The sequence below is a fragment of the Musa acuminata genome, unplaced genomic scaffold (genome assembly GCF_036884655.1).
Source record: "Musa acuminata AAA Group cultivar baxijiao unplaced genomic scaffold, Cavendish_Baxijiao_AAA HiC_scaffold_1104, whole genome shotgun sequence".
Lineage (NCBI taxonomy): Eukaryota > Viridiplantae > Streptophyta > Magnoliopsida > Zingiberales > Musaceae > Musa > Musa acuminata.
Genome location: NW_027021317.1, coordinates 417,307 through 429,077, shown reverse-complemented (window position 1 = coordinate 429,077; position 11,771 = coordinate 417,307). Strand labels below are relative to the sequence as shown.

General features: G+C 42.2%; 1 protein-coding gene across 1 annotated transcript; it reads left to right on the top strand.

Moving 5' to 3' along the window:
- The first annotated feature begins 693 nt into the window (after window positions 1-693).
- LOC135666490 (probable protein phosphatase 2C 11) lies at window positions 694-11,051 on the top strand. Its single transcript, XM_065178061.1, has 10 exons — window positions 694-1,200; window positions 3,082-3,349; window positions 6,746-6,854; window positions 7,008-7,161; window positions 8,845-8,970; window positions 9,088-9,224; window positions 9,293-9,368; window positions 9,493-9,545; window positions 10,247-10,301; window positions 10,595-11,051. Exons 1-10 carry the CDS (start codon window positions 694-696, stop codon window positions 10,736-10,738), a joined length of 1,629 nt encoding a protein of 542 aa, XP_065034133.1. The 3' UTR covers window positions 10,739-11,051.
- Window positions 11,052-11,771: the final 720 nt, after the last annotated feature.

Genomic DNA, 11,771 nt, shown 5'->3' with positions numbered 1-11,771 from the left:
TCACCTCCAGGGCGTCTAGGGTCAGCGCGAAACCCTGCGGAACCGGGTCATACGCCCGTTGTCCCGGTTCAGGGGCACTAAGGATGTGGTCCTCCGGGATACTATAGTGCTCCCGGAGTCCCCCCAACAGTGACCCACTCACGGTGGAGTCATCGTCGTGCGGCCACATCAAGGCCTCCAGGGCCCGCGTCGCCTCCCCATCAGAGGATTCCACGGGAGACGTCGGAGGACGTCCCCCCTCAGCTACATGGGAAGGGGAAGAAGGAGGGGGAGAAGAAGATAACATCTCAACTGACCTTAACGGAGAGGAGCTACGAGGAAAGGAAGGACGACCCAGGAAGCGGGGAAGAAAACGGAAAAGGGGACGACAGGACCTGAAGAAGGAGACTCTGCGACAAAAGATAAAATCGAAGCCGGGCATCCGCTATTTAAAGGAGATATCCTGCCAGAACTAGTGCCCGTTCGCCTCCCGAGAATGGGCGGCAGCCCACCCACGCACATGCATAACCGTCACGTCGCGTCAGAAATGCCAAAAAATGCTCCGCCTTAATGAAAGCCTGATGTGGCAGCCCCGCTGAAGCAACAGCGCACTGACGCCTCGATCTCAACGCCCGAAAGCGTGTGGTAAAAGCAACCCGCTCCCCCTAAGAAAATAAGTAAAAAACGGTAGTTCTCCACCCCCGCTACTACTAAATGGACAAGGAGGGAAAATGGCACGAGCAGCTTCTCGGCTCCATACTCTCCGAGACACACCTGCGTGGCCTGCCCGCTTGCGTCGTGCTCCTTGGCTTCGTGCTTCCCGAGACACACCTGCGCGGCCTGCCCGCATGCATCGTGCTCCTCGACTCCATACTCTCCGAGACACCCCTGCGCGGCCTGCCCGCCTGCGTCGTGCTCCTCGGCTCCATGACCCCCGAGTCCACCTCTACTCGGCCTGTCCGACTAAGTCGTGCTCCTCGGTTGCATGTTACTCGGGACCACGCCTACGCGTTCAGCCCACCTGCGCCGTGCTCCTCGGCTGCGTGTTACCCGAGACCACACCTGCGCAGCCTGCCTACCTACGTCGTGCTCCTCGATTACACGTTGCCCGAGACCACGCCTGCGCGACCTGCCCGCCTGCGCCGTGCTCCCCGGTCGCATGCTCTCCGAGACCCCGATCTCTGCTCGGCTTCCCGATTGAGTTGTGCACCTCGGCCGCATGTTGCCCGAGACCACACCTACGCGGCCAGCCCGCCTGCGTCGTGCTCCTCGGCTCCATGCTCCCCGAAACCACACCTGCGCGGCCAGCCCACTTGTGTCGTGCTCCTTGGCTCCATGTTCCGTGAGACCACACCTACGCGGCCTGTCCGCCTGCGTTGTGCTTCTCGGCTCCATACTCTCCGAGACACCCCTGCGCGGCCTGCCCACCTGCGTCGTGCTCCTCGGCTTCATGACCCCCGAGTCCACCTCTGCTCGGCCTGTCCGACTGAGTCGTGCTCCTCAGTTGCATGTTACTCGGGACCACGCTTGCGCGTTCAGCTCGCCTGCGCCGTGCTCCTCGGCTGCGTGTTGCCCGAGACCACACCTGTGCGCCCTGCCCGCCTGCGTCGTGCTCCTCGGTTACACGTTGCCCGAGACCACGCTTGCACGACCTGCCCGCCTACACCGTGCTCCCCGATCGCACGCTCTCCGAGACCCCGATCTCTGCTTGGCTTCCCGATTGAGTTGTGCACCTCGGCCCCATGTTGCCCGAGACACACCCGCGCGGCCAGCCCACCTACGTCGTGCTCCTCGGGTCTGCGGAACCAGCCCACCTGAAGAAAGAAGCCATGCATCGGACCCCCTGCGTACGACAACCGACGCATAACTCCTTTCGGGGGGGGGGGGGGGAATATGATAAGGGTAAAAATGGCGATGTAATGCGCCATGACGTCAGCCATACCTGGGCGACGTCCTGCCCGAGGAAATGCGTATTAACGCCGACTTGATATGCGCCAGTGTCACCCGCTCCCAAACAACGACTGAACCATCTGACCCCGCGCGCTCGACCAAGGTAGAGGGGGACGTCGGCCGAAGCTCGCCCATACCCTGCGGCAGTTCGGTTCTCCACGCAACCCCAGTGGCGATGTCAGACGCCATCGGAGGTACGGTCCTACTCCTGCTAGCAGCCACATCAGATAACATCAAACTCATCTATAAATACCCCAGAGTTCTAAACGAACAAGGGGAGAAAAGACAAGCACAACGCACTCGGAGGCATCTCTTCCTCCAAAACCTTTTCCACATCGTTGACTTGATCGTCGGAGGGGTCGAGCCGAGCTTCCGACCCGACCTATGTGCAAGTGCGAGATGACGTCGCCTCTTCCCGACACTGCGGTAAAGCTCTCCACCCGACGCGACATCCCGACCCGACCACCCGCCGGGAGATCTCAAGGGACGCCACACAAGATCCCCGCCATTCGGACCTCCCCGAACAAGTCGCGTCGGCCCCAAGGCCACGACTAAAAAAGTTGTTTACACCAACACCCATCAAGGTTTCAGGGGTGATTTAGTCTTGTCAACAGGCAGAGTCAAAATAATTCACGCACCCAGAGTCCCGCATGGCTGAATATAACTAGAGATGAGACGTGGAGCGCATGAGAGAGATGGGTGCGAGGGTGAGTCATTTAGTGCGACGTGTAGCAGACAAGAAATATTTATCTGGGGGCAAAATAAAAGAAAGGATTTCCCCACCGGTTAATTTGAGACAGAAGTCTGCCCTCGTTATTGTTGGAGGTTATACTGAGCTTCTTGCGGACCGATCGTTTTCCTCCAATTGTATAGCAGGTATGATTTGCGAGTAGATTATCAGATGTAAGAAAAAGATTTTTATGATGAAGTTGCGGCCACATAGATCACATTTGGACCGACTTCCCCCGTTCCTATTTGTCGTAAACCCAAACCCGCACGTACCAAATAGCCTGTCTCTCTCTCTCTCCGGTCTTTGCACACTGTATTTGGTCGGTTCCTCCGCCCTCCAACTTGGAGCTGCGAATTCGATCTCGCCTTCCTTCGTTTTGCACCCGCGGCGCCCGGATTCGAGCCGGGCCGTCGAAACCCTAGCGCCCCCCCCCCCCTCCGCCCCAAACTTTGGGCGCCGGAGCGGAGGGCGATGGCGGCGGAACTGGGGCAGCAGACGGTGGAGTTCTCCGCCCTTGTGCGACGAGCCGCGGAGGATTCCTACCTCGCCCTCAAGGAGCTGGTGGAGCGGTCCCGGGCGCCGGAGGACCAGCGATCCGACTCCGAGAAGAAGATAGACCTCCTCAAGTTCATCGCCAAGACTCAGCAGCGGATGCTCCGCCTCCATGTGCTCGCCAAGTGGTGCCAACAGGTGATTCTCGTCGTCGTCTTTTTTTTTTTTTTTGCTTCTTTATTGCTCGCTGTGAACTGGTTTTTTGCCTAGGGTTTCTGAATGTGTTCCTTCTTGAGTGCCTCTAGGCTCCGGTAGATGGAAAGCCGCTTCATTTCTTAATCCATGGTACGGATTTAGTCTAGTGTCTGGATTAGTAGTTTATCTGGGGATGATCCTGGAAACCTAGTTCCAAACTGGTAGTCAGTCTTGGTGAATTTGGCGTTTTGGATATGCTTTAGGTTACAATAAGTGCAGCTTATTTCAGTTTTCTGGAGTGTTTTTCCCCCCTCCCTTTTAATGCATTTTAGCAACAATATGAAATTTATTAGTTTGTGATGTAGTACAACACGCTTTGTGCTCTAACAATTTTTTTCTACTAACCCCAAATGCTACAACATCATTAAATCCTTAGTCTATTTGTATGTATTAATAGTTAAAAAATAGCAGATTATGTTTTGATGCAATTTAAGATGTAGCTAAATCCTTGAAGGTGAATTGTAAAATTAGAGAAATTTGTTGGAACCATTATTTTGAGAATTTTCTCATTGGTGTTCTATATACTATTCTCAATCTTTGACATTTTTTATTTGAGACTGATTGTATCCTAAATTAGTAAGATGCTCTACAACTTTAGGAACCAAGTGAGTCGTTTTTATATGGTGCAGAAAATATTTCTCATGATTCACAACATATTAAAGCTTTGTTGTCTAGACATGTTAGGAGAAATATTCCATAAAGCACAGATTAAGGCTGTAAGTTGGGCAGTTTGGGTTTATTAGAGGTAAAACTTTATTGACCAAAGGTGATCACCCTCACCGCATGATGAACCCAATGTAATTTCTGAACTAGCATGATAAACATGTACCTAATTCGAGGTGGAATCAAATTGATTCTCAAGGTATTAATGTCAGAAAAAGAAGTAAGCCACTGCATTCAATTTGTAAATGTTAATTGACAAAGCATGTTGTGCTTTTAATTGTCATTATCTAAATGTACAACTTTCCAGAAAGGTTGCATACTTTTTATGTTTGAATGAATTTTTTTGGAGTCTTCACTGGTAACCTTATTATAAAATCCTTTGTGACATTATGCTTCTTGATTTTTTGGAGTCTTTTTTATTCACTTTGTCACTTGTTTTGCATCCAGCATTTTCTTTAAATTAAGCTCAGAATCTGACTTGAAGATGGTGGTCTGTGCATTTATTCATTTGTTTGATGATCAATGTCAAAGTAGTCTTGTAAACTTTTGAGATGCCTTATTATATAATTAAATTGTTGGCTCACGTTGTGTATCACATTAGATGACTGATTTGATCTTGAACTGGCATGGTTTAGGCGAAGTTCACGTATGGCATTTATAACACCTTGCCAGAGAACTATAATCTTAAGCCTGGACAAACATTCAAGTGAAAGCATAAAGAGTCTTGAATTAGCAAAATGATTGTTCTGTAACAGTCATTACAACTCATGAGCTTTATGAATGCCATTTGTTTTGTCTGATACAAGATAGTGTTCCTAATTATAGTTTGGTCTGTGACCTAGTTTCCATTCTCATATTACTGAAATGGCAACTTATGCACATGATTGTCGATATACTCAAATTGGGCTCCTTCATGGAGAGAACTTCAAAATTTTAATAACATGGAGATGGAGGGCTGGGAAAGCATTTACATAAAATATTCTAATGTATTCGTCGATCTCGTCTTTTTGCAATCTCCCAATTTGACTGTGACATAGCCTAATTTAGATATATCTTAACCTTGAAGATGATCTTCCAGGAAATCTTTAAGAATTTAGGTGAAGGGTAAAAGTATAATGGCTGTTCTCTTGGTAGAAGTTTTGGAGGACAATTAAGATATAGTTATCTAGTCTAGTGTTGAAAACTTTATCATGTACATGTTTACAACTTTTAGTGGTCGATTCCGAGGTTGTCTTTTACATTGTCCGATTTGCTCAAATGGAGCCTACGATTGATGCACTAGTTGGCATGTGGTGACGTGTGGCTTGCCATAAAGGTTCCCATGCATGCTAGGCTGAGTCACACTCAAGCAACTCTTCACATGTGGAGGTTGGCTTAGGTTCTTTTTCATTGCAAAGGCTTCGTGTGCTACAAAGGTTGTGACATGCTCTGCTGCTACAGACAACATCCTTCCATTGCACACACAAATGAACTCTTATTGGAGGCTTTTTTGCTACATGTTATTTAGAAACACTTTTTGTCAAATTTAGTTGCCTGACTATGAGTACATACTAAACACTAAACACAACTTGCTCAGTTATTTACTTTGGTTTGGAGGGAAATATGATGAATAAGTTTTGTTGTTTAAATAGATAATTTGCATTGATATTCGAGTTTCAAAGTTTTACAAAAATTAGACTATTATATAATATAATATATTATATTGGGAGAATTGCGCATAAGGATTTTTTTATGGTCTAAACTGATTTAATTATAATGTTTTTTGGAAATAATAGATTTAATTATAATGAATTATGAAAATAATAGATTTTTTGGAAATTCGCCACATTATTTTTTCTCTTCCCGCTGACTTGTGCGGACGGCCGTCGGAATTCTTTATATTCTCCTACTTTCAACTTGTCGAGCACTCAAGGCTTATCCGCCACGTGGCGACAAGAGAAACAAGGGACTAAGTCACCCATGATAACTCTACGGATGATGTGGGAGCTGCGCAGTTGGCGAGGTGTGAGTGACCCCTGAGACACGATACATCGGTCAGATTGGTCTTCATTGCTGACGTGGGTTGTGCTGTTATACGACTATACATAAAGTAATGAAAGGAACACGATGTCATGCAAAATTAATTTTGGGCATTTAACATAGCTATAGTAGAAATGCTTGACAAATATGGTCTATAAATCAATAAATTGTAGTTGCAAGGATTAGTAATCATGGTAATGCTTGTATTGAAAATTGGCTAAACTAAATTGTTATTACTTACAACTTTATCAGAATAATTGCTTATATTTACTTTAGAGAGCTCAAACTTGACTGAAAATGCACATCTGTAATCCAATTCACTATTATTGCTTCACTTTTCTTTACATTTGAGACACTGGTGACATTTTCTGACATAATTGAATCCTCTATACAAGAGCCTAGATGACCTGAAAACTAATATAATTTGTCTACACAAACAGTTCCTTCTATGTTAAGGTTGTGATTGTCAGACTCATAGTGTCCTGTTACTTGGTGCGTGTTGTTGTATTTTCCTCACTACAAGAAATGATTTTCTATACTAGATTTGATTTGTACAGTGACTCTGCTTCACCACTTGTTTTCCTTGTCTTTTTTATCTCAGATGTAGTAATATTGCAACTATTAACCAATTCTTACTGAGGTAATATGTTGTTTCAGGAAAAGTAGTAGCCAAATTCTGTGCAAAATACCTGCACACTCAAATTCTCAAGTATGAGCCTCAGTTGGGTGGTGATTTATCTGCTTCAGTACAAAAAGCATTTTTAAGGTAACATATGATGCTACTATTGTCTTCCAATATCTGTAGTTTTGAGTTGAGATAAAAAATTCAGTTTTAGGCCACATATGGTATGTCATAAAGCATGTAATGTGACAAGAGAACATATGGTATGTCATACATATGATTCTTGTTTTGATTCAGAATGGATGAGATGATGAAAGGACAGAGAGGATGGAGGGAATTAGCTGTACTGGGGGACAAAATGGACAAGTTCACAGGTTTAATTGAAGGATTGATATGGTCCCCAAGGGGTGGTTATTCCAGTGAACATTTAGATGAATGGGCATATGAGGAGGTGATATATTACTCTGATGATCTTCTTTAACTTTGTTCAAGATGTTATATTGTTTCATTTAATATGCTGGGGATGCCATATCTTGAATACTTTGCTTGTTTTGTTTTTGGAAGGATTGTCTTTTAATTATGTGGGTCTGAAGTTCCTTTTGTGCTGTAATATATGTGCACGAATGAAGAATCCAAAAAAAGTACAGCTGTGGAGTCTGTGAAAGCATTTTTCTTTGTCATCCATCTTAGTTGTATTTTATATAATGGTTGAATTGTTCTCAGGGAAGCCAAAGTTTCAAGATTTTTTTTTTAATACCTAAATGAGCTGTTGAAGCTATAAAAGGATGGGAAAGTATTTTAGGAGATTTTGGCTGAAGCCAACTTTTCAACAGTAGTTGTTTGATTTGTTTGAGCTGTCTCTGCAGTTGACAAAGTGTTTTACAATGTTTAGGGTCTTGGTTGTCAAGGAATTGTATAACATGTTTTTCGGATGAAAATTTAAAATGTTGTGCTGTTGTTGAAGATAGAAATACAAACTTTGAGAAAGGAGGGGCAGTACATTGGGAAGAGAGATCAAAGGAGTGAAAGAACAGAGAAAGAGATTGAGAGATAATTGAGCTCTAATTTTCCCACGATATGTCACACCTCAAACTGACTTCTGTGGTTTGTGATATTGCTGTAGGTCACTTGTCTGGGTTTGGCCTCTCCTAAAATTGAACATGTCCATTAAAGTTGTTCCTTTGGCCTATAATTCACTTGGTCTGAAGTGTCTGATGAGTCCTTGTTCATCAGATTTCCCTGTTTGGAAGTTGGTTGCTTTTATATGTCCAATATAAGTGAGAAGCACAAGATTATGCATTTACTTTTTTCACATGAAATTTCTGAATTTTGTTTTGACAGAGATTTTATAAAGCTAAAATATTGTGATGGTAAAGATGTAGAAATGAAATGCTTCATAGAACATACATTTTAGAAAAAGGTCTATCCGTATTGCAAACCCAGATTTGTTGGGTAATTACCAGAACAGTGTGATACTTTAAAATATACTACATGCGTATACTTATGTTAACTTAAGACGTACTAGTTTTTGGTGTGTACCAGGTATGTCACTTCAATTCGAGTTTCATGGAACAAAAATTATTATTCAAAGTTAGGAGTATATGATGCATAATAGAGGAAAAAGGAGACTGATTCTTATTGGCAGGTGCAGAACTTAAATCGTGTATCATCTTTGCATTATATTCCTAAATTTTGTTAGAAGGCTTATATTTATGTACACAAGGCTTCTATACAGACTGAGGCAATTTGTATGTTATCTTGCACTACTAATTTACTATGGTATGTATACTCAATATCTGGCAAAAATGGTAGAAGAATTTGGCAAGTGATTGTTTGTTGTTTTTCTAATTTTCATATGTTCCCACCATAAATTTTCTAAATATTACATACATGCTGAATATAAATTAGAGTGGTAGAAAATGCATTAGTATTAATTACCTTGTCCTAGTTTCTAAAGTTTTGTCATATTGGTTCCTTTTTTTCTGTGTCCATTGTCCTTGTCCATGTTTCATACTCAAGATCTTGTTCTTGTCGGTGCTAGTTGTTAGACTGAATCTTGAAAAGGCGTAAAGTACTATTTGCAAGTTAAGTGGATCCATTAGGAATCTTGTGACTCAAAAGAACTCTTTGTCAGGGACCACATTCTGATTTCTCTGGACCGACATCTGGAAGCACAGCTTGTGTGGCAGTCATCAGAAACAACCAACTCATTGTTGCAAATGCTGGTGATTCTCGTTGTGTACTCTCGAGGAAGGGTCGGGTTTGTCACTAAGAGAATCTCTTTCTACTGATTTGTGTTTTCATGTGCTTCAAAATTACATCATAGACAAAAAATATGCCTCAATTGTGTAGTCTTACTTCTGTTTGTTCTCTATAGGCAATTAGTTTGTCAACAGACCACAAACCATATCTTGTTGAGGAGAAGGAAAGGATCGTAAAAGCAGGTGGTTTTATTCAAGCAGGACGAATAAATGGAAGCTTAAACCTCACTAGAGCAATTGGTACTTCCTCAGTGTTTTTTAATAAAATTTGTAGGCTGCCTTATCATATGTTTTACTCTTGAGAAGCAAACTTATGGCAAGCGACATGGAATTCAAGCAAAATAAGTTTTTACCTGCTGAGAAGCAAGTTGTGACATGCAATCCAGACATAAACATTGTGAGTATACCACAGTTCCGCTTCCAATAGTGATTAAATTTAGAACCATTTGAACTATGATCCACCATATTATCATGAGTTCTATTATAAATCTCGGTATGTCATTTGTTGGCCTTCGCTGTAGGTGGAGCTATGCGATGATGATGAATTTCTCATTTTAGCATGTGATGGAGTCTGGTATGCCTTTTCAGCACCTCTTTAGCAATTGTAAATCCAAGACAACTAAATCTACTATAACTATTCTTATAATGAGATTTCCAACAATCATATATATCGTGTTTCAATTGCAACATTGACATGCCTTCATTTAAATAGTTGATAGACCATAAGCCACGGTTATAATGTTATCAATACTCTAGTGTCCATCCACAATTTAAAGAAGATAGTAATACTATTGTCTTTCATGTTTCTAGCACATCGAAGTATCAAACTACTCACACTAAATTATATGTTTATAATTCATAATAAATTTCTCAGCTATTTGTGTGCCTATGAATTCTCTTCTCTTACAAATAGAACAGTTGATGTATATTAAATTAGAGCTCAATAGCGGCAAAAGATTCATTGGATAGTATCAGTCAAGTGTTTGTGTTTGAACATTCAGCATTATTTTGTCTATGTACTTCATTGGACTGTAATAAATTTCTCATGTTTGGTTATTACCTGTTGTGCCGTTATCATCATCATCTACCAGTTCAAGAATTATGTTTCATTGTGGCTTATAACATTTATAACCGTAAGGTGTTTTTCTACATAGTCGAGTGCTCCTTGCTTAGAGATTCTAATAGAATCAGATTGAGAACTCATGCTTGCCATAGTATGTGTCCATTTGAAATACTCGTGTACTTATAGGTGTCTATTCTGATACTTTTTACCAGGGATTGCATGATAAACCAGCAACTGGTGGATTTCATCACTGAGCATATAAAAACGGTGAGGACCTTATTCTATGTTATTTTTTGATCACTTTAAGAGTATCTTTCTCGGAACCTTATGTCCAACATAAACCAATTATCCGAAGCTGTAACGTCAGTGACCTTGATTGAGGCTAACTTCAACACTTGATGGTCTCAGTAACCGAGCTCATGAAATGGACTTTTGTTTTTTGGCCAAATAGTGTATCTTAGGCTTTATACATAATGGAATAAAGCAGTTTTATTTGCCAGAAGTATATTTTGTTTTATTTATCATAATACTTTTTCTGGTGCCTATGTTGCTAACTGCAGGAGAGCTGCCTGTCTGCAGTATGTGAAAGAGTGTTGGACCGGTGTCTGGCACCATCCACCATTAGTGAAGAGGGATTGGACAACATGACGATGATACTGGTGCAATTTAATAAGCCGATCAGACCTGATGCTCCTCATACATAAAAATGATGATATGCTGGGTGAGACTGAAGTTCCAAGTGATCCTTCTATCCTGCTGTAGATTTGAAGTGTGTTGTACATAGCAATATATCCTCTTGAAGGTTGTAGCGTATACATTTGGACAAATCATCATATGGCAGTGAATTAGTTGCGGGTGATCCCAAAGTTCCCATCTTTAACCCGATAGTTAGTATCGAATGTATAAAGCACTATTCATTTGGTTTACGGAGTGCTGAAGAACTAAATGGTTGACTTTACTCTTCTCATATGACATGATGACCTATGGATAAAATCGCATGATGTGTATTTTCTTAAATTGCCTGACAATGTGTTGGTTTTTGTGGAGACAAAAGTCAGATATCTTCTTTTCTTTCAAATGCAACCTTAGTGAGGAAGACTTGATTCTCGAGACCTTAAAATAAATACAATCACAAACCTTACCACACACATTAGATGTGGAATTATTTTTTTAATATTATAATATGTTCACTGTTGCAAAAAATTTCATTCAGTTGTAAGTTTAAATAGCCTCTATTACTGAGAAGTATCAGCAAAGCCAGATTTGTGGTAGAATCAACTTATTGTTTATTGAACAAGCAAACGGCACTAGAACTTTGATGCTCGAGCTCAACAAGCTATGCAACATGTGGTAGATCGAAAGCTAGGGCAGAAAGATGTGGTAGATCGAATGCTAGGGTTGCAAGTCAAGGTAGAAAGTGTAACGTTGAAAGAAACGCAGCCTCTACTCAATTCATAAATTCCAAGAAGCTTATTGTTTACCGGATTCTATATTCTATTGTGCACGCTAGAGTCACTACTAGTCTATTTGCCGTTGTGCGTTGAGCCAGCAGTAACCAGTGTTTTACTACACCATTCTATCTATATTAAAGGATAGCGATAGAATCTTCAAGGATAGCGATATTCTCTCTTCAAGGAGTCGGGGTGCGAAAGAGCAAGCAGCGGGAATAGACAAGCAAACTTCTTGTCGCCGGTGCATAAGCTGACTATGGGTGCTCTAACACTTATAGGATGGGGT